The following is a 22,883-nucleotide window of genomic DNA, read 5'->3' as shown; positions in this document are numbered from 1 at the left end:
CGAGAGGTTGTAACAATGGAAAATTGTTCTGAAATTCAGGAGGATCTGCAGCGAATTGACGCATGGTGCAGGGAATGGCAATTGAATCTCAATGTAGACAAGTTTAATGTGCTGCGAATACATAGAAAGAAAGATCCTTCATCATTTAGCTACAATATCGCAGGTCAGCAACTGGAAGCAATTCCGTGAATTATCTGGCAGCAGGTATTAGGAGTGATTTAAAATGGAATGATCATATAAAATTAATCGTCGGTAAAGCAGATACCAGGCTGACATGTGAGATTCATTGGAAGAATCCTAAGTAAATGCAGTCCGAAAACAAAGGAAGAAGGTTGCAGTACACTTATTTTCCCACTGCTTGAATACTGCTCACCGGTGTGGGAACCGTACCACATAGGGTTGATTAGAAGAGACAGAGAAGATCCAACGGAGGGCAGCGCGCTTCGTTACAGGATCATTTAATAATCGCGAAAGCGTTACGGAGATGATAGATAAACTCCAGTGGAAGACTCTGCGAGAGAGACGCTCACTAGCTCGATACGGGCTTTTGTTGAAGTTTCGACAACATACCTTCACCGAGGAGTCAAGTCGTATATTGCTCCCTCCTACGTATATCTCGCGAAGAGACCATGAGGATAAAATCAGAGAGTTAAGAGCCCACACAGAGGCATGCCGACAATCCTTCTTTCCACGAACAATACGAGACTGGAATAGAAGGGAGAACCGATAGAGGTACTCAGGGTACCCTGCGCCACACCGTCAGGTGGCTTGCGGAGTATGGATGTAGATGTAGATGTAGATGTGTGTGAAGGACATGTTGATCGAGATAAAGAAACGGCTAAGTATTTCAACACAAGATTCCATAAGAATCTGAGTATTATTCACAGAATAAATAATTTAACCACTCATTCATGAATGAAATTCAGTTATTGTGATCCTAATGTTTCACACGTGGACATGGCATCAACACAAATCCCAATTTCCTAAGTCTCCTAACTCACTTAAGGTCAAGGATTTCGGTCTTGCTTTCAGCGCAATCAGTTTCTCTGAAACAATTAACAAATACGATAGTGAATTTACTGTGATAAACTTAAAGAAAAAGTGCGGTTACTTTGTGTAATCGCAATCAATTCACCAGTTGACCTGAGCACGAAGCACAACACAAAAGAACTAATTTCATTACAAAATCAAATACACTACAACGAATACAACTGCATGTAGCATCATGATGTTTCAAGGAAAACTGTTAATCATAATATTAGAGAAACTTAAAGAACATTCAAATTCCTTCATTGTATCAATTACAAAATGAATGACAATCACTTCTGTCTTACTTAGAGTGCGCCGGAAGTGTGTCAGTTTGAACCGTCCTTCGTTAAATATCGTCACAAAGCCAATGAGCGGGAAACGACTCCTCCAAAGAGGCTCGAAGTACTCTCACCACCACAGCGGGGCGCTCCTTGGCCACTACACCTGTCATGTCGGCACAGCTTACCTCTCCCCGTCCGTGTACTGGTATCCCAAACACTGGCAACACTGAGTTAGCAAAATGTGCATCCCATCACCGACAACGAAATAAATTCGACTCATTCTATAACTGATTCATGTTCACACACAGGACTGGGAAATACAGGAATAATACTGATACTCTTCAGACAGAGATAAAATGAAGAAACAGACATTCTTCTTTCTGGAGGGCAACAACTATCGCAAAGTAGGGAGAGGCTAAGACTAATTGTCATGAAAGCGGTCTGATGGATCCCTTTCAAAGAGAGTAGCAATGATTGACGGTGTAGTGCTCACATAGTCTCTGAATACTAAAGGAATAAATATAAACGACTCAGTTTTGTTAATTTATTTATTTGTGCCATTTTAGTGATGAATATTAAAGACATTCAACAATTTTAAATACACTTTTTGGTCATAATTCACTTCAGCCATATACCAGTCTATAAGTATATTCTGGAAAAAGTTCTGCCCTGGAAGGGAGAACGGAGGTTGGGGACTTAATGACTCACTGACTAGGATGTCATTATAGACGATACTGCTCCGGAAGCTGCCTGCTGCCGTAGACTTCCGCTATGAATGCGGCCGAACCCTTGGGCGTCCTCGTTCTGTTTGGACTGCTGAAATCCACCTCGTAGACTCCAAACTTTGCCCTGCATCAAAACATTGTTACATTACAAGACAAGTTTTTTTTATACTCGACATACACACACTGCGTAATTCACATAATGCTCTCTGCATCTACGTCTATTGACTACAAACCACTACTATGTGTTGGAGAGGGTATTTCTTATTGGGCCTCGAATAAACATTTCCTTCCGTTCTACTCTCGGACGAAGCGCAGCAAAATCTGTGCCCTCCCTGAAAATAGGGCGATTGGCGATGACATTAATTGGGCACTCAAATTAGTGCATAATGTCAGCCGCAAGTACGTACTGTCCACTTCCGGGGCATTTGATAACAGCTGGTAGTCATCGACGTTCGGAAACTACGCGAAATGTAGGGTTCAGTCTATTGGTCCATCTTTTGTGATGTTTCCATAGAGCCTAACAGAAACGGACGGGAAACACACAATGAGAGGATTATCGCATACGCTGATGGTCTGTTGGCTGTGGTATCAGCAAACTCAGGAAGAGAACGGGAGATTAAAACCAGTGACAAACCACCCAATATGGGAAGGTGGTGCCCGGAAAACAATCTCGGTGTTACTCCCGACAACACAGTCCACGCAGACGATCAGAAGTGTAGGTATGAGAGGTCAAAGAAGTGTTCTGCTGAGACTATCAGGATCTTTCAGCACCATGTCAGTGGAAGTACTGTGCGTAGTGCTCGGAACATATCCGGTAGACCTAACAACCAGTGAGCGAGCTGCGCCATACTGGCTGCAGAAGGGCAGAAGATTTCAGGAGCAAACGGCAACTGAAAAGGTGGCGAGTGAATGCGAGGAAACGTGAGTGGCCAACCGGTGTTAAAGGGTGTAACGTTCATTCCTTTTTCCCCGACATCCGGAACTGGTTGAAAATTCTCCATACAGACATTAATCTAGAACCAGGCAGCCTTGAAATGCATTTTTACACTAGCTTAGCGCTAGCTGCCTCGCTCCCGCATGCTGTGTAACCTGCAGATTTTTTTTTCTTATTTAATGGAATTTTTATGTTCTTCACAAATTGCAACACCTTCTAAGCTTTTCACCCTAATTAAGGCCAAATAAGCATGATCTTTTCCGAATGTACACTAATGGACATTAAAATTGCTACACCACGAAGATGACGTGCTACATACGCGAAATTTAACCGACAGGAAGAAGATGCTGTGATATGCAAATGATTAACTTTACAGAGCATTCACAAAAGATTGGCGCCGGTGGTGACACCTACAACGTGCTAACATGAGGAAAGTTTCCAACCGAATTCTCATACACAAACAGCAGTTGACCGGCGACGCCTGGTGAAACGTTGTTGTGATGCCTCGTGTAAGGAGGAGAAATGCGTACCATCACGTTTCAGACTTTGATAACGGTCGGAATGTAGACAATCGCGATTGTGGTTTATCGTATCGTGACATTGCTGCTCGCGTTGGTCGAGATCGGATGACTGTTGGCAGAATATGGAATCGGTGGGTTCAGGAGGGTAATACGGAACGCCGTGCTGGATCCCAACAGCCTCGTATCACTAGCAGTCGAGATGACAGGCATCTTATCCGCATGGATGTAACGGATCGTGCAGCAACGTCTGGATCCCTGAGTCAACAGATGGGGACGTTTGCAAGACAACAACCATCTGCACGAACAGTACGACGACGTTTGCAGCAGCATGGACTATCAGTTCGGAGTCCATGGCTGCGGTTACCCTTGACGTTGCATCACAGACAGGAGCTGCTGCGATGGTGTACTCAACGAAGAACTTGGGTGCACGGATTGCAAAACGTCAGTTTTGTTTTTGGATGAATCCAGGTTCTGTTTACAGCTTCATGATGGTCGCAACCGTGTTTGGCGACATCGTGGTGAACGCACATTGGAAGCGTGTATTCGTCATCGCCATACTAGCGTATCACCCGGCGTGATGGTATGGGGTGACATTGATTACACGTCTCGGTCACCTCTTGTTCGCATTGACGACACTTAGAACAGTGGACGTTACATTTCAGATGTGTTACAACCTGTGGCTCTGCCCTTCATTCGATCTCTGCAAAACCCTACATTTCAGCAGGGTAATGCACGACCGCATGTTGCAGGTCCTGTACGGGCCTTTCTGGATACAGAAAATGTTCGACTGCTGCCCTGGCCAGCACATTTTCCAGATCTCTCACCAACTGAAAACGTCTGGTGAATGGTGGCCGAGCAACTGGCTGTCACGGTACGCTAGTCACTACTCTTGATGAACTGTGGTATCGGGTTGAAGCTGCATGCACGCCATCCAAGCTCTGTTTGACTCAATGCCCAGGCGTATCAAGGCCGTTATTACGGCCAGAAGTGGTTGTTCTACGTACTGATTTCTCAGGATCTATGCACCCAAATTGCGTGAAAATGTAATCACATGTCAGTTCTAGTATAATACATTTGTCCATTGAATACCCGTTTATCATCTGCATTTCTTCATGGTGCAGAAATTTTAATGGCCAGTAGTGTATTTCTTACCAAGAAACGGGTATGATGGCTAGACTCCAAGGTTATTGATAATCATGCCTTTCGCTTTCTTTTGTAGGTGTTTCCATAGCAACTTTCATTTCATAACCAATTTTTCTCTATCTCTGACCGAGAAGGGAAATAAATACCAATTTTCATAAATTTAGTTTTAAAATTGTTTTAACGTAGCGAAATATTTTCTTAAACATTTTCGTACCCTATTCCACTTCCTTAGGGACTGAATTTCCAGAAATACTGAAATCATATGTTTTTTTTTTATTTTCTAACCAAGAGGTCCACTATCAGTTGTCATATATGTAGCCTTGAAATCCTGTAGTAGTTCTTTGGCAATTATTTATTTTCATAAAAACTTTCACCCACTACTTGACCGCAGTAGTGGTTGATTTCCAAACAGTCTGAAACGAGTATTTTTTATTTTCTGATTGAGAAACCAGATACCAATTTTCGTAGTTCTAGTTTAAAAGATTCCTTAATACCGACATACTTTCAAAAACCCTTTCATGAACTTATTAATTGTCTAAAGGTAATTCAGATTCCTGATACTCCTAGGTTTGCATCACTTGACATCACAAACCTCTACACAAACACACCGGTCAAAGAAACAATAGAAATAATTAAAAACAATTTACTTAAACATAAAAATTTGGCATTACCAGAAATATATGAATTCATTGATCTGTTAACACTAGTACTATCACACAACTATTTTTCTTTTAATAACAAAATGTACCAGCAGAAAGAGGGTCTGGCTATGGGTAGCTGCCTTGCCAGTTTGCTTTCATATATTTTCATTAATAACTTAGAATGTAAATTTTTTAAAGAAAACCCCCAGGTGGTAAACAAGATAATTTATTACAAAAGGTATGTTGATGATATAATAGTCTTATTTGATGGAACAGCAGAAGAAATTGATAACCTTGCAAAAGAAATGAATAAAATGCATCAGAACATCATCTTCACTGTAGAACACCAAACAGAAGTAGGTTTAAATTTTCTGGATCTCTCCATAAGTAGCTCCAACAACAAACACAAATTTCAAGTATACAGGAAACCAACATACACAGATAACACAATTAATAAGTCATCCGGCCACCCAGATAAACATAAGACAGCTTCATACAGAGCAATGCTAAACAGAATGCACAAAATACCACTAGAACCAGCTGACAAAATAGAAGAACTAAACACCATCAAAGGAATTGCTTACAATAATGGTTACAATCCAAAATTATTAGATGAACTAAACTCTAAGATAAATCCCTACATAAACAAATACAATATTAAAACTACATTAAAGAATACCACAACACAGCCAACTGAAAAATATGTAAGCTTGCCATTTGTAGGAAAGCTGTCATATAAAATAGCAAACTTGTACTGAGGAACAGATATCAAAATCAGCTACTATACAAATAACAAAATAAATGACAAAGCTATCCATAACATTAAAAATAATACCAAACCGTACAATCAATCAGGAATATACAAACTTAACTGCAACTCATGTCCAAAAACATACATAGGCCAAACAGGGAGAAAGTTCAGCATACGGTTTCGAGAACACATGGATGCTCTTCGTTTAAAAAACTTAAATAAATCCACATTCGCCCAACATGTAGCAGAAGAAGAACATCACGTAACAGACATATCCCATAACCTACAAGTTCTCCACTTAGCCAACAAAGGAAAAAGAATGAACCTCCTAGAAGAAATCGCACTTTATTCACATAAACATGCATCCCCTTCTGACATACTTAACGACCAAACAGAGCTGCCAAACCGATAATTTTTAAAAAACTTCCACACTGTACTTAACAAACCACTTACTAAGCACAATCAAGAAATAACATAATCTATTATAAACCCAACAAATGCATGTAATAATATAAAACATAAAAATCTTAATTCTAAAATCTTAATTCAATCTTTGTTATATTGTAAATGTATGAATTACTGCTTTGTATAAATGTGTTATGTTAGTTTATTATCTTCAATACTACAAAAAAATATATACATCGTACTTAGAATACTTCTATCAGCCAAGTCAAATTTAGAAAACAATAGCTTATCTTAGAACCTCAAAACTTTCGTAAAAATATAACTCTGTCCATAGACAAACCATTTGTATGTGAACAAAAACTGTCAGTCTACAACATGGCGGATGACGCAGTCCGCAAAATACGCGATAAAAAGTGTTTGTGATGTTGCAAAAAAGAAGAAAAGCAAAAAAAAAAAACAAGGAGAGGAGAATGTAAGTAAAATGAACAACTGATAGTGTGTGACTTTAAACTCGCGAAATTGAAGTAAATGATTGGAGTCGTTGCTTTTGCACAGGCCTGCAGCAGCATCCAAACTGCTGTCGAGATTGTACTACTGTAGTAATTGAAGATCCATGTAATTTGCCAGCTGAAGATGGGTGCAAACCCGAAATGCATATTGGCGTAAATAAAAAAACGCATTAAAAAGTGGCTGGTTGCCGTATTTTTTCCGTGAAATATCATTATCCACGGCCACGGAGCTCAACAGTCCAAATAAAATGGACAAATTGTTATTAAGAGTGTAATTTCGGATAATCCCTTCTTAATCGATACCTACACTATAAGATTCACACCTTCTTCATCATCATTTATCATTTAAGACTGATTATGCCTTTCAGCGTTCAGTCTGGAGCATCGGTCCCTTATAAAATTCCTCCATGATATCCTATTCAGAGCTAACTTTGGTGCCTCTTCTGATGTTAAAGCAATTACTTCAAAATCATTCTTAACCGAATCCAGGTACCTTCTCCTTGGTTTGCCCCGACTCCTCCTACCCTCTACTGCTGAACCCATGAGTCTCTTGTGTAACCTTGCTTCTCCCATGCGTGTAACATGACCCCACCATCTAAGCCTGTTCGCCCTGACTGCTACATCTACAGAGTTCACTCCCAGTTTTTCTTTGATTTCCTCATTGTGGACACCCTCCTGCCATTGTTCCCATCTACTAGTACCTGCAATCATCCTAGCTACTTTCATATCCGTAACCTCAACCTTGTTGATATGGTAACCTGAATCCACCCAGCTTTCGCTCCCATACAACAAAGTTGGTCGAAAGATTGAACGGTTCACAGATAACTTAGTCTTGGTACTGACTTCCTTCTTGCAGAAGAGAGTAGATCGTAGCTGAGCGCTCACTGCATTGGCTTTGCTACACCTTGCTTCCAGTTCTTTCACTATGTTGCCATCCTGTGAGAATATGCATCCTAAGTACTTGAAACCGTCCACCTGTTCTTTGTTCCTCCTTTTGGCACTCAATCCATTTATATTTCTTTCCCACTGGCATTACTTTCGTTTTGGAGATGCTAATCTTCATACCATAGTCTTTACATTTCTGATCTAGCTCTGAAATATTACTTTGCAAACTTTCAATCGAATCTACCATCACAACTAAGTCATCCGCATATGGAAGACTGTTATTTTGTGTTCATATATTTTAATCTCACCCAGCCAGTCTACTGTTTTCAACATATGATCCATAAATAATATGAACAACAGGTTGCAGTCTTGTCTTACCCCTGAAACTACTCTGAACCATGAACTCAATTTACCGTCAACTCTAACTGCTGCCTGACTATCCACGTAAAGACCTTTAATTGCTTGCAAAAGTTTGCCTCCTATTCCATAATCTCGTAGAACAGACAATAACTTCCTCCTAAAAAACCCGGTCATATGCCTTTTCTAGATCTATAAAGCACAGATATTTCGAACCTTCTTCAAATTTTAAATTTGTATCCTTTGCGATGATGTGTCAGTCAGTCAGTCAGTGGGACAGGACATTGCCTTTTCAGGGTTGCCACAAGTTTCCCCAAGTGGAATTCCCTGTTATTATCCAGATTTCCAGACAAGTTTTAGCACTTTTCCCTGACGATTTCGAGATCTCAAGGGTGAGTTAAGACGTAAGTTGACAATATGTATTTGTAGTTGCGGTACAAGTGCAGACGAGAAAATATCTAAAAAAAATTGCAAGTAGATGGCGTTTCCTGATGTGAGCAAAAATTAGTATTAACATCAAAATGTTTTGTAATGAACTGTTTGTAGACGGAGAAAGCAAGCCAAATGGAATATGTATTCCATTAAGACCAGGGTATTATTTCATTTCAGTAAAACGAAATACATTTGTTGGGAAAAATACGCATTTCCTTGGAGTCGCAAGAAAGACTTGAAATTCTTTCACTGAGTTCAGAAATAAGCTCAGAAAAAAGTAGGCCCCTTGAAAAAAGTGTATAAGGCGGCAAAGAATTGTGCAAACCAACACTGTAGGTTACCGCCAGTAAAATGTTGGTTGTACAATGTTTGTTATTGTGAGTTATTACCCACTGTGTAATAGCTATTATTTTACAGGTATTGTGTGATTTTTCTTTCGGGAAGTATATGAGTACAAACCATGCAAACGACCAGCTGCTGGCACGATTTTCTTCATCTTATCAGCCATACTTTCTAACATTTGAACTACTTTCGAAGAGCCAAAATGTACCAGTACAAATAAAATGTCTATAAAATGCCGCACTACATAACGTACTTGCGGTGAGACAGACTCGATTCCTGAAGTTCTGAGGATCGCTGCAGTCCAAGGACAAGCCGTGAAAATCTGCTGCGTTACGTCACACACAGACAGACTCGGCCTGCGGGCAGGTCGGTGAGACTAGCCGACTGGCAGGGCCTACGCGTTAGTGGGAACCAGGTCAGCAGGCCCGATCCATTACAGGTACTCGCAGAAATGGGCTGCGGTTTTGGTCCGTCGTGGAAACCCACTCGTGTGGCCAGAAATTCAAGACCCACAGACAAAATGTTGATGAAATGAGACAACGGTGATCAATCCATGCAACAGGTAACTTTAGCAAATGCGCTGCGAGCAGTAATAACGAGAATAGGTAGCAACTCACCATGAAGGTGATTGTTAGGCCGCAGGTAGGAACGTAGAAAAAACATTCACACTCTCACGACTAAATTTTCGGCCATAGCTTTTGTCAGAAAATGAGAGAACACACATCCACATAACCACTGAGGCATAACTCATGCACACATGCCCGCCACCTCCGGCCACTGCGGCAACAGTTTTCGAGAATCAGATCAAAACAAACCACGCCTCACGCCTCTCTGCATCTCACCGGCAGCTACTAGGTTAGCGGCAATCTGAGTGGAGTGGTAAGAAGCGGAGAAGCAGTAGGGATGAGAGAGCAGGGAAGCGGCCCATGTTCTCAGCAGCACCCAGCCACCGACGGTGCATGCCACCTCATGCCACCATTTCGTCTACTGGGACAAAAGCGAAATCTTTCCAGGTTTTTTCAAATTTCCCTGATATTTCCCTGATTTCCCGGACTTGTTTGAAATTCCCTGGTTTTCAGAACCTGTGGCAACCCTGTTTTTATATTGCACACTACGCCTGTGGACTCGATGAACTAATTTTGCACATGATAACATCTACGAATCCATAAGAGACCCAGACAAATGGTAATATCCAAACAGATCCGTTGACACAACATGACGTATACTATATGCCAAATACATAGAAACAACACAGTACGGAAGAACAGGACAGGCAGCTACCCGAGATAAACCCTATCCGTGCCGGCCGGAGTGGCCATGCGGTTCTGAACGCTGCAGTCTGGAGCCGAGCGACGGCTACGGTCGAAGGTTCGAATCCTGCCTCGGGCATGGATGTGTGTGATGTTTAAATGTTAGTTAGGTTTAATTAGTTCTAAGTTCTAGGCGACTGATGACCTCAGAAGTTAAGTCGCATAGTGCTCAGAGCCATTTGAACCTTATCCGTGGAAAATAACCGACACGGACCAGAACGAAAGCACTGACTCTGACAATGAGAGTTTACAGTGGAAGCAATATTGTCAGACTGGCGGCTAACACCTGCCAAATAAGGAAATACAAGGACTAACGTCTGTAGACTAACTAGCTTTAACCGTGCAAAGGTATGCCCCAAATAGGCCCGTTAAATGTGTAGAGCTAGTTCTAAGTTTTAGGGGACTCATGACCTCAGAAGTTAACTCCCATAGTGCTCAGAGCCATTTGAACCATTTTGAACTATTTTGAACTGGTATCCAAACGAAATAGGCCAACCAATAATTTGAACGATACAAGTACTTGCATTAAATTAGAATAGAACAGTTTTGGAATAGAATAGAACAGTTTTGGAACAGAATCGTGTAGAATACAGACTAACGGTAGCGACTCCACGCTCTTTCGGAGATGCTTCCTTAGAGTCGGTAAATCACTAGGATCAGAAATCAGTATGCCACGCAGAGATGAGCGGATCGAAGTGTACTACCGAGGGTCTCGCGTTTGGAATGGCACCGGTGGTGGGAACACACATTTTATTATTTTTCTTTTTTCCTTCCTAATCGAAAATATTCTTTCAATATGTCAATCTAAAGTAATTTTTAATTTTTTATTTAATTATAAAATCATTACTGTATACAAGGATACAACAAAATCGTCTTTTATACAATTTTTTAAAAACGGTGATGCACAAAATAGTCTACTTAGTTACCTAGGTAACGGAGCAGCAATAAAGTTAAATGTAAATAATTATACGTTCAGTTCCCCTAGTGATCTCTACTTCGCTTATATAGGCTGTAAGAAAAAGGTATGTCCAAACTTTCAGGAAATATTCCTGACACGTAGAAGAAATAAATATATTGTGTGGACATCATTTCTAAGTTAGAGCTAGGTGTCTACAATTCTCCAACACATTAATTATGGGGAATACACAGGAAAAGAGCGTATCGCCATAATGTGAAACGCCAATCTAAATGAAATGTTCAGAATGCCCTCAATTAACAAGATTCATCAATCCGCGGCCTCACTGAATCCCTCCTTCACTGCTATAGCCGTGGAGAACTGTGCATTGTTTTATAGCCTTTTACAATACGGGCACGAAGACGCTGTACATCTAGTACCGGGTTTCCGTACACAAGAGCTTTCAAATGCCCCCCACAAATAAAGGTCTTGTGGTTTTAGGTGCACTTCTACACATCCGTCATGAAACGTGGTATGTGTGAGCGTACGAACATTAAAACTGAAATGAAGAGGAGCTCCATTGTACGCGACGTACGTGTGTCACCCTCCTAAAGGCTCATGTTCGAGAAGAACAGATAGAGTATTCTCTAAGACAGCAGTGTAGGTTCCTCCGTTGAGTGTGGGTGGAATAAAATGAGGCCATAACAAACAGTCAACAATGGCGGCCCAAACGTTGACAGAAAATCTTAGTTGTTGATTGCTCAACATTATTTCGCAAGGTTTCTCGACAGCCCAAAATAAGGAATAGGAGTGGACCAAAAATTGAACCTTGTGGGACTTTCTTCGTGATTTCTCCCTGGTCATTAAATTTTTTTCTTCTTCCAACGTATTTTCAAATATTCAGCACAGCTTTTTGCTTTCTGTTTGTTAAGATTGTTTCAACTCGGTCATTTTCCCCATGATTCATGTGATTATGATGAGGGATAGAAAATGAACTCTGATATGGAACTAAAGCGTTTCTGGACTCACGTCCATACACATTCTATTCCTCTATGTGTAAGGAGTGTTTCCTGAAATTTTGACCATCGTTTTATGTGTTCTTTTCATAAATAAAGCACGCGTTGTAGTTGGGAATTTCAGGAAAAACCATATGTTTTTTTTTTTTGGGGGGGGGGGGGGGTTACTCTGACATAGAAATTGCGAGATGTAGAAATGAACCCTGCAGTATTCTGTACTGTGACTTGAACAACAAAGCTCGTACACCAAGATCGAATCTTTACGGAGTTAAAACCCGATAAAAATCCAAAGTACATTAAGTTAAGTTTGTGCCGAGCTTGTTGTGGATAGTAGTACAGTTTCAAGTTGGGTTAATCGTTTTGGTAGTGGTTGTATGAGTGTAGACGATAATCCAAGACCCGGAAAACTAAAAACTTCAACAGATGAACAAAGTGTGAAACTTGCGGCAGATGCTCTTGAAGGAGATTACAGTGCGACTTGTGAGGAACTCTCTGAAGCTACGGGAATTCTCCAAACATAAGTATTTCGTCTTATGACAAATGATTAGACGAGGAGAACAATTTCTGTGAGATGGATCGCGCACTGTTTGACTGCTGAAGAGAATCACAAACGCCTGGTCATTGTAACCTTTCTCAAACAACGATTCGATGGTGAAGGTCAAGGATTCTTGTGTCCAATTGTCGCTACTGATAAAACGTGAGTTAGAGACTCTGAATCGGAGTTGAACTCACAGTCAAATGAGTGGAGAGCTTCAGGTTCTGATTGTCCGAAAAAATTTCGAAGCGCTCAATCGGAGCTCAAGGTTCAAATGGTTCAAATGGCTCTGAGCACTGTGGGACTTAACATCTGAGATCATCAGTCCCCTAGAACTTAGAACTACTTAAACCTAACTAACCTACATCCATGCCGGAGGCAAGATTCGAACCTGCGACCGTAGCGGTCGCGCGGTTCCAGACTGAAGCACCTACAACCGTTCGGCCACACCGGCTGGCCGAAGCTCAAGCAAATGATGACTTTTGCTTATGATCACCAAGAAATCATCAAGAAAGAGTCCCATGTACAGCAAGTGTCACAGTAGTGTATTAACGTAACTTAATGTAAAACCTAAGCATAAAAATACACAAGACCAGACATTAGTTGCTCAAAGCTGGGCCACTCGTTCATCACGAAAATGCTCGCTCGCATCAGCATGTAGTAGCCCAAACATACGGATTGTAAGTGTTACCGCATCCTGCCTATAAACCCGGACAAATTCCCTAAGTTGTTATCTTTCTCTGGAAGAGATTTCTACCACCGTTACCCGAGCCATTCGACAGATGAACAGAAGGGGTGTCCTGGATGGAGTAATAAAGCTTCCGAGACGTTGGGATTCACTCATAGATCACAGCCGTAATGATGTTTTGGATCGTCAGTGTGCTTTCAAACATGTTATTCTTTCATTCTCTTCTCCCCTTCATTCGAATCCTACACAAGGAGACTATACTGGACTGTAAAGAGATACTGCAAAAAAATGTGTAAGTAAACAAAAAAACGTTAGATCATTGTTTACAAAATTTCCCGAGTACTTTCTCTCCCGCGTCAAGTGGCCGTAACCCCGTCAGATGGCATTCAATCTGGACATAAATTAATGACGCTCTTCCGGGTGCACAGCCGAGTTGTTTCAGTTTCATGGATTTTCCGCATAAAATGGGATCAAAAACTCAACTGAACACCCAGAAGTGAGCCGTTAATTAATCAAGCCGAGAAAACTAAAGAGATCACAGCCGTAATAACGTTTTGGCTAGTCAGTGTGCTTTCAGAATTATTATTCTTCATTCTCCCTTCATTCTAATCCCACAAACGTCGGCAGACATACAATTAGGGCAAATCTTTTTATTTAGCAGTTTCTAAAGGTTACTCACGTGAATCCTGAATCCCATTCCAGGACGTCCATGAGAGACCATAATGTGTACCCGATCACTGGAACACCGTCTAGGTTCACCGCTTCCAGGAGGGCTCCCAGAAAATCCTGAAAATAGTAAATTAAAATACTTGTAACCAAAATGAGTTTGCGTACTCAAAAACACGAGTTATACAGCGGCCTTGTACAATAAGTGTTACATACCGCAAAGTAATTTATCCTGGTAACGTCGTTACGGCCACCAAAATCTTTCAGACCATTCTCTGTTATAATAATCGGGTATCCCGGATATTCGTTAGCAATCCAATTCAATGATTTTCGAAATCCCGAGGAATCTATCTGAAAATAAAAAGGAAAATCTTACTTGTACTTATAATTTCTCCATTTAACACTCTTTTTTTAAGAGAAGTGTGCATAAGGCACACTCTGTCAACAGTTCTCTCTCTCTCTCTCTCTCTCTCTCTCCCTCCCTCCCACTGTTACACACACACACACACACTCACACACACAAACACACACTGTTTATTCTTCATATTTTACTGTGCATTTTTTAACACATATCGATCAAACGAATATCAGACAAGACTAGTTTGGGAGCGCACTATACAATGATCCCGCAAAATTCTGATTTAAAAATTATTTTGTTTATAACTAAAACAAATTGAGGTTTTCCGTTGACATTTGGTGTTGCATGAAAGGCATGACAAGCGATAATTGTTTGGACTTACTCAAACTACATAATTCGAAACCAAAATTGCAAATATCTGCTGAAACACCAGAGAAAATGTGCCTGCCGACTATTAAGAGAGACAATCGGTAGATCGAAAACATCACTTCAGACATGGGGCTCCCTTGTCTAGCGGTATAGTTTATCGTTTCTTTCTACTATGTATCGTATTTTATAAATATCTTTTACTGTTTTTATTTTATGGTTTGGCAGTTCATTCCATTTGATAATGCACCACAATATACTTCTCTGTACACTGTCTATAAGCAATGTGCGTTTCGACAGATTACACTCACTCCCCTTTCACAGTATTGGCTTTCCTATGAGTGTACAATCTTTTTTCCTGAAACCATGGTGTCCCTCACTGAGGAAATGTTCCGACAGTACTTTAACTCTGTGTATAACTTTAGCGTGTATTTTCTATGGTACGTTCAGCAAAGTTACACCTCTGTAGCTTATAGGATGAACACTTTCACTTGTATGGAACATCGCTTATATTAAGACATTTTTCACTCAGTTCGTATTCAGCATGTCTCACACGCATGTATTCAGTATACTCATATGAAAGCATCTATCTTTCACTCACTACGAAGAGTGTTTCAGAAGTTCGCCATTGATAATATCGGTACCAGAGCTCTTCTTTTTTGTCTTCGGCACAATTTCTAACGGGTCAGTTGGATGTAGCCAAGTTAGTTGTAGTCCGCACAGTGGAATTTTCTTGTTCAGAAGGACTGAACCAAAACTGTGTATAACGTTGCAGCAACGTATTTTCTGATACACTATTTATCTGTGTAGTGTCTTTCCCGTCTTTTTTCAAATTTTTCTGCATTATCAGAAACCAATACCACGCCCTCAAAGACTGTGTTCAGTGTCACCAGGGTATAAATTGTGCAAACCTGAGGGGCCGTATGCTAATGATTCATCTGTCACGGTCATCAGCGATCAGACGGCGCCCAGAAGTTTTGACGATGTTTTCTGTACCTTTGTAATTGTATTCTCACGTTATAAAGTTGTAATTGACACCAGTTCATCAAATTAAGTAACTTGTAAGTTGTATAATTTTGGAACACGTATTATGTTCGAGTATAATGTCTTTTCTGGAGACTAGAAATCTACTCTGTAGGAATCAGAATGGGTTTCGAAAAAGACGGTCGTGTGAAACCCAGCTCGCGCTATTCGTCCACGAGACTCAGAGGGCCTTAGACACGAGTTCACAGGTAGATGCCGTGTTTCTTGACTTCCGCAAGGCGTTTGACACAGTTCCCCACAGTCATTTAATGAACAAAGTAAGAGCATACGGACTATCAGATCAATTGTATGATTGGATTGAGGAGTTCCTAGATAACAGAACGCAGCATGTCATTTTCAATGGAGAGAAGTCTTCCGAAGTAAGAGTGATTTCAGGTGTGCCGCAGGGGAGTGTCATAGGACCGTTGCTATTCACAATATACATAAATGACATGGTGGATGACATCGGAAGTTCACTGAGGCTTTTTGCAGATGATGCTGTGGTGTATCGAGAGGTTGCAACAATGGAAAATTGTACTGAAATGCAGGAGGATCTGCAGCGAATTGACGCATGGTGCACGGAATGGCAATTGAACCTCAATGTAGACAAGTGTAATGTGATGCGAATACATAGAAAGATAGGTCCCTTATCACTTAGCTACAAAATAGCAGCTCAGCAACTGGAAGCAGTTAATTCCATAAATTATCTGGGAGTACTCATTAGGAGTGATTTAAAATGAAATGATCATATGAAGTTGATCGTCGGTAAAGCAGATGCCAGACTGAGATTCATTGGAAGAATCCTAAGGAAATGCAATCCGACAACAAAGGAAGTAGGTTACAGTACGCTTGTTCTCCCACTGCTTGAATACTGCTCAGCAGTGTGGGATCCGCACCATATAGGGTTGATAGAAGAGATAGAGAAGATACAACGGAGAGCAGCGCGCTTCGTTACAGGATCATTTAGTAATCGCGAAAGCGTTACGGAGATGATAGATAAACTCCAGTGGAAGACTCTGCAGGAGAGACGCTCAGTAGCTCGGAGCGGGCTTTTGTTGAAGTTTGGAGAACATGCCTTCACCGAAGAGTCAAGCAGTATATTGCTCCCTCCTACGTATATCTCGCGAAGAGACCATGAGGATAAAATCAAAGAGATTAGAGCCCACACAGAAGCATACCGACAATCCTTCTTTCCACGTACAATACGAGACTGGAATAGGAGGGAGAACCGATAGAGGTACTCAGGGCACCCTCCGCCACACACCGTCAGGTGGCTTGCGGAGTATGGATGTAGATGTAGATATAAAATTTATTACATCCTACTAAATTCTTCACATACACTTATTTGTCCTAATATGAATTTCAACGAGGACGATCATTTTTCAATGACTGTGCAGCCAATAGCACGTTGGAAGTCAAGGCGGTATGCTGCAACTCACCTTAGTCGATCGTTCTTGGAAAATAGTCAGAAATTCACACGAGACGCATGATTTTTGCACGCAAGTCCAGTTGGTAGTCGGAAATTTACGGCTCTTTTAATTACTCACTCATGTGGATCATTTTCGGTTGTATTACAAAAATAAACTTCACACGCATTTCCTGTCTGAACCTAGTTTAGGACGCTGGTGGTCAAGTCTCATTGCAGAACTGCTCCCGTGGCAGCGTAGAGACAATGACCAGTAGACCGGAAATAAAAAATTAGCAAAGAATTTCACTCGCAAGTTTACTTAAGTATTTCACACAATTCATGCTCAAAATGCCTAACCATACAGCGTACTATAATCTCTGCTATATACTGAGGCGACCACAAAGTTCTATCGAACGCACAGGGTGAGGCCCATTCTACAAAGATAATTCGTGTAATATTTGGCAAACTAATTTACGTTAGCGTTAAAGGAAATATAATTGATGACAGAATTCAAATAAAACCAAATGTGTTGAAGGCACCTCGAGGTTGCCTTTGTATAACTGGATTTATTGTGCTCCGTGCTCTCGATGAAATATCAAACATCTCACCGCTGAATGTGTCTGTAAAACTACTACAGCAGGTGGTCGCCACATAACCCGACTATAATTTCGCTGAAAAAGAATGGATTAGTAGTCTTAACAATAAGGTACCTCATCCTCATCAACTTTTGCAAACTAAGTGACGGACCCATCACAGCTTCCGCCTACCCTCTAGCCAGACCAGGAACTGGATGCCGAAGAGTCCTTAACGGTCACTCCGCTCTTCCCTGAGGGGTAATGAGACGGGTACCCCACCAACCATCTACAACTACAGGTGTGTCTTTGCCAGTTCCCCACAGGAGTTAGACATTCACCAAAATCTAAGTAAAGCATGCATCTCTGTCCTACAGCTCTTCTGCAGACGAACTCACTATAAAACAATTCTATAATTTATAACAACATAATGAAGATAATCTAAAGGAGGTACGTAACGAAATAATAAATAAATGAACACATTGGCGTACATCCCTTTTACAGAGGCTTACTGTACCGTACTCCACTTACAAGAATGATTAACGCGACATATAAAATCACTGTCACAAGCTACAATGTGACACAGTAAGGTGGAACCACTGGTTTCGTCTCAAAGTTACAATATGTGTTTAAAAAGTACTCAGTCATTCAGGAGAGCAATGGAATCAGATGTGTGTAGCTTAGTTTCCAAACGACTGTCACTCCGCCTTACCAACCGGAATTTCCCGCTCATCATGAGCGGTCGCCTTATCATTTGGCTATCCGTGCCCGGCTCACCGCATGACCCAAACTTCCACAAGTCGTTGATGATGTGTCTACAACCTCAACTCGTACATCCATTATGTATGTTTCCGTACAGGTGAAACATTTCACTTGAAAGTCGCTTGCTCGATGTCGGTGGATGATTCGTATTTATGCTTGCGTTTCCAAATGAACTCTGAAGCGATTCTAAGGTAAAATGTCTCACCTGTGTGGGAATATACATGGATGTACAAGTACAGACACCTGGTTGGCGACATTTGGAAGTTTGGGTGAGGCCGTGAATCGTGCACGGATACCCAAATGGTAAGGCGACGGCTCGCGATATGTGGGAAATCCGCGTTCCATTCCCAGTTCGGCACAAATTTTCACTGTCGTCATTCCATTCCAAAGCTGACGGTTGTCCATATTCGCAACGGCGAATACATTTAATGTCTTTCACACCGGCTGTTGTCGCCACAGTGCCTTTTCCTTTCGGCATGCATGTCCAAAGGAACTTTGCATCGTAATTCAGAATAAATATAGAATACCTGATGTGTGGCTGGTATCGTTTGGTGGTTGGTCATTGGCTAGTAAGCAACGTTTTGACAAACTAAATGAAGCTGGAGTTCTTTTGTGGTGCTAACAGAGATTAAACAGTGTGTTTCTCTTGTGGTGTAGGGTATACATGTTGGGAAGAAACGCACAATTCATAGGTTCAGCAAGCTGTGTCGTTTTTCCTGCAGTTTTTTTACGAAGGGTAAAGATTTTGAGGGCAATATTTGTCAGCACATAAATGCAAAAATTACTGTAGTGGATGCACCCCCATCATACTGTGTCTTCAGAAAGCAGCATCAGAATGCTGTGTGGCTGTGAGAGCCTCTGACAACGCTTGCATGTGAAAATTTTCTTTTGGGAAGAAATGAGGGTGCTATTCCTTTCATTCAGACATACTGCAGTCTGCGATAAAATTTTCTTTTGGGAAGAAATGAGGGTGCTATTAGTTTCATTCAGACATACTGCAGTCTGCGATAAATTTGGACCTTCTGTTCCCTCATGTTGGTGTGTCAGAGATCTATTTCTGATAAACGAATAACGGTTTTGTAGAAAATGCTGTTATTTTATTATTTATGTTTTGCACATTGTCAATACCTGTAGTGGAAAATCGTTAAAATATATTCTATTTTTCCTTCCTACATCAGTCACACTTAGATCTGATAGCTGAGATTACACCATGATCTGGACACTTTCTTCGGAAGTAAGCAGTGACCAGCAGTAAAGAATCGCAATTTTAGTATCGAAACGTAGAATTCCCGAGGTTCGAAACACACTCATCGTAAAATTTCAAAAATGTTGACTTATTATGTAAATGCACATCTTAATGATCGCCATCTATCTTTCATGTATATAATCCCACTATTTCATCTAGTCATCAATGCAATGTTGCTTCACACGAGAATGTTTTATTTGACCAAGTGTGGTTTGCAATTTGTCAGTGTCGCCATTTCATCAGATACTGAGTTAGAGGTGGAAATTGAAACAGAGAATTTATTGCATCGTAGGAGGGTTTAGGTGACTCAAATTGAGTGGTAGCGCTTGTCCAACACTCTGTCATACATAGAGAGCCAATTAACCAAGAAGTACAAGGCAGACCAAGTCAATGCTGAAGTTTTCTCCAGCAGCAGCAACGCCAGTACCACCAACAGCAGCCACATTAGTGTCTCATTAGCTGCTGTGTTTGATGAAACAGCGCTTGAACTGTTGGGCTGAGTGACGACACATAGTGTATTGTTCAAAAAATATTGTTGGAAATATTCATACGTTTATAAGTTGCGATACGTTTTGCTGCTGACCAAACATAGCAGGTAAGTGGATATGTGAGAAATGTGTTCAGTGACACTGCGATAAGTATAGTAAACATCGTGTGTGTGTGTGTATGTGTGTCACAAGTTGGTCAATCTCATCACTGCACACAAGCAGGGCTACAAACAAGCTGAATTTAAAGTATATAAAAACAATTATTTGATAATTATCGGAGTATGACTGATTGTTCTGATGGAAGAAAATTGAGCACGTACGAGGTTCATTTGGAAAGGAAAGAATGTTCTTTTCTACAGAAATTTTTGATATAATTAAACGAAATTGTGTTTTACATACGATTTGATACCGAAGTTACTTTTCACCGCACAAATTTAGACACTTGTTCCGTTTTACTACCTATACTATGCCTTCTGCATACTCTGTTGCCGCCCTTTTGTTGAACCAACTCTTCCTTTAAGTTCGCCATCACTTCCATCACGTCCATTCAAAAAATCGTCGAATTTGGGGAAGAAGTGATAATCACTTTCGGCTAAGAAAGACTGCATGGCGTGTATTGAAACATTTTCCACTAAAACCGCTGAACCAGGTCCTGCGTCACTCCCGTTGCACGCGGGCGTGCGTTATCGTGATGGAGGACGACTCCACTTGTTAGCATTCCGTGCCGCTTGTTTTAACGGCGCTGCGAAGTCGGTGAAGCGTCTGACAGTAGGCCGCTGCATTTGTGACCTCGCCTCTAGGCATGTAGTCGATGAGCAGGACACGCGAAATATTAGAAAATACCGTAGCCATACCCTCAGACTTCAAGAAGAATATAATAATTCCAATCCCAAAGAAAGCAGGTGTTGACAGATGTGAAAATTACCGAACTATCAGTTTAATAAGTCACAGCTGCAAAATACTAAGGCGAATTCTTTACAGACGAATGGAAAAACTGGTAGAAGCCGACCTCGGCGAACGTTGGAACACGTGAGGCAGTACTGACCGTACGACTTATCTTAGAAAATAGACAAAGGAAAGGCAAACTTACGTTTCTAGCATTTGTAGACTTAGAGAAAGCTTTTGATAATGTTGAATAGAATACTCTCTTTTAAATTCTAAATGTGGCAGGGATAAAATACAGGGAGCGTAAGGTTATTTACAACTTGTACAGAAACCAGATGGCAGTAGAGGGGCATGAAAAGGAAGCAGTGGTTGGAAGGGAGTGAGACAGGGTTGTAGCCTCTCCCCGATGTTATTCAATCTGTATGTTGAGCAAGCAGTAAAGGAAACAAAAGAAAAATTCGGAGTAGGTATAAAAGTCCACGGAGAAGAAATAAAAACATTGAGGTTCGCCGCTGACATTGTAATTCTGTCAGAGACAGCAAAGGACTTGGAAGAGCTGTTGAACGGAATGGACAGTGTCTTGAAAGGAGCATATTAGATGAACATCAACAAAAGCAAAACGATGATAATGGAATGAAGTCGAATTAAGTCGGGTGATGCTGAGGGAATTAGATTAGGAAATGAGACACTTAAAGTAGTAAAGGAGTTTTGCTGTTTGGGGAGCAAAATAACTGATGATGGTCAAAGTAGAGAGGATATAAAATGTAGACTGGCAATGGCAAGGAAAGCGTTTCTGAAGATGAGGAATTTGTTAACATCGAGTGTAGATTTAAGTGTCAGAAAGCCGTTTCTGAAAGTATTTGTATGGAGTGTAGCCATGTATGGAAGTGAGACAAGGACGATAAATAGCTTGGACAATAAGAGAATAGAAGCTTTCGAAATGTGGTGCTACAGAAGAATGCTGAAGATTAGATGGGTAGATCACGTAACTAATGAGGTATTGAATAGAATTGGGGAGAAGAGGTGTTTGTGGCACAACTTGACAAAAAGAAGGGACCGGTTGGTAGGACATGTTCTGAGGCATCAAGGGATCACAAATTTAGCATTGGAGGGCAGCGTGGAGGGTAAAAATCGTAGAGGGAGACCAAGAGATGAATACACTAAGTAGATTCAGAAGGATGTAGGTTGCAGTAGGTACTGGGAGATGAAGAAGCTTGCACAGGATAGAGTAGCATGGAGAGCTGCATCAAACCAGTCTCAGGACTGAAGACCACAACAACAACAACAACAACAACCGTAGCCAATTCTTCTTGTTTTTTCGGTTTCGTTGGGGGATTGTTAATATGCCAGTCGATTGATTGGTGCTATGCTTCCGGTGTGAAATGTCATAGTCAAGTCTCATAACGAGTGATTATGTGATCCAAAAATTCATCATCATCAGACAAATTCGAGGAGACCACTTGGCACACTTTTTATAGCCCATACGTGCACTAGCAGTCTCCTTGAACACACTTCTTGCAAATCTCCAAAATGTACGAATGCCGTCCACTAATTGTGAAAGGCCTATCTTCTTGGAGTTTTGTTTCATTCCTTGCTCTGAGTCCGTCATTCACCACTGAGGGCAGGCCCGAGCGATCTCCGTCGTGAACACTCTTCAAAATGGCTCTCAGCACTATGGGACTTAACATCTATGGTCATCAGTCCCTTAGA

General features: G+C 41.1%; 1 protein-coding gene across 1 annotated transcript in view; it reads right to left on the bottom strand.

Moving 5' to 3' along the window:
- Nucleotides 1–1,844: 1,844 nt before the first annotated feature.
- The window catches only part of LOC126281558 (myrosinase 1-like), a 99,607-nt gene continuing 78,568 nt past the window's right edge, over nt 1,845–22,883 (bottom strand). Inside the window, exons 9-11 of the mRNA XM_049980629.1 lie at nt 14,282–14,416; nt 14,079–14,185; nt 1,845–2,159 (exon numbers count right to left, since the gene is read on the bottom strand). Of these exons, the coding sequence (XP_049836586.1) occupies nt 2,033–2,159; nt 14,079–14,185; nt 14,282–14,416 (369 nt within the window). The 3' untranslated portion in view covers nt 1,845–2,032. The remainder of the gene's footprint in view (nt 2,160–14,078; nt 14,186–14,281; nt 14,417–22,883) is intronic.

The sequence above is a fragment of the Schistocerca gregaria genome, chromosome 7 (assembly GCF_023897955.1).
Source record: "Schistocerca gregaria isolate iqSchGreg1 chromosome 7, iqSchGreg1.2, whole genome shotgun sequence".
Classification (NCBI taxonomy): domain Eukaryota; kingdom Metazoa; phylum Arthropoda; class Insecta; order Orthoptera; family Acrididae; genus Schistocerca; species Schistocerca gregaria.
The sequence above is the reverse complement of the archived record's forward strand: the minus strand, read 5'-3'. Positions and strand labels throughout refer to the sequence as shown.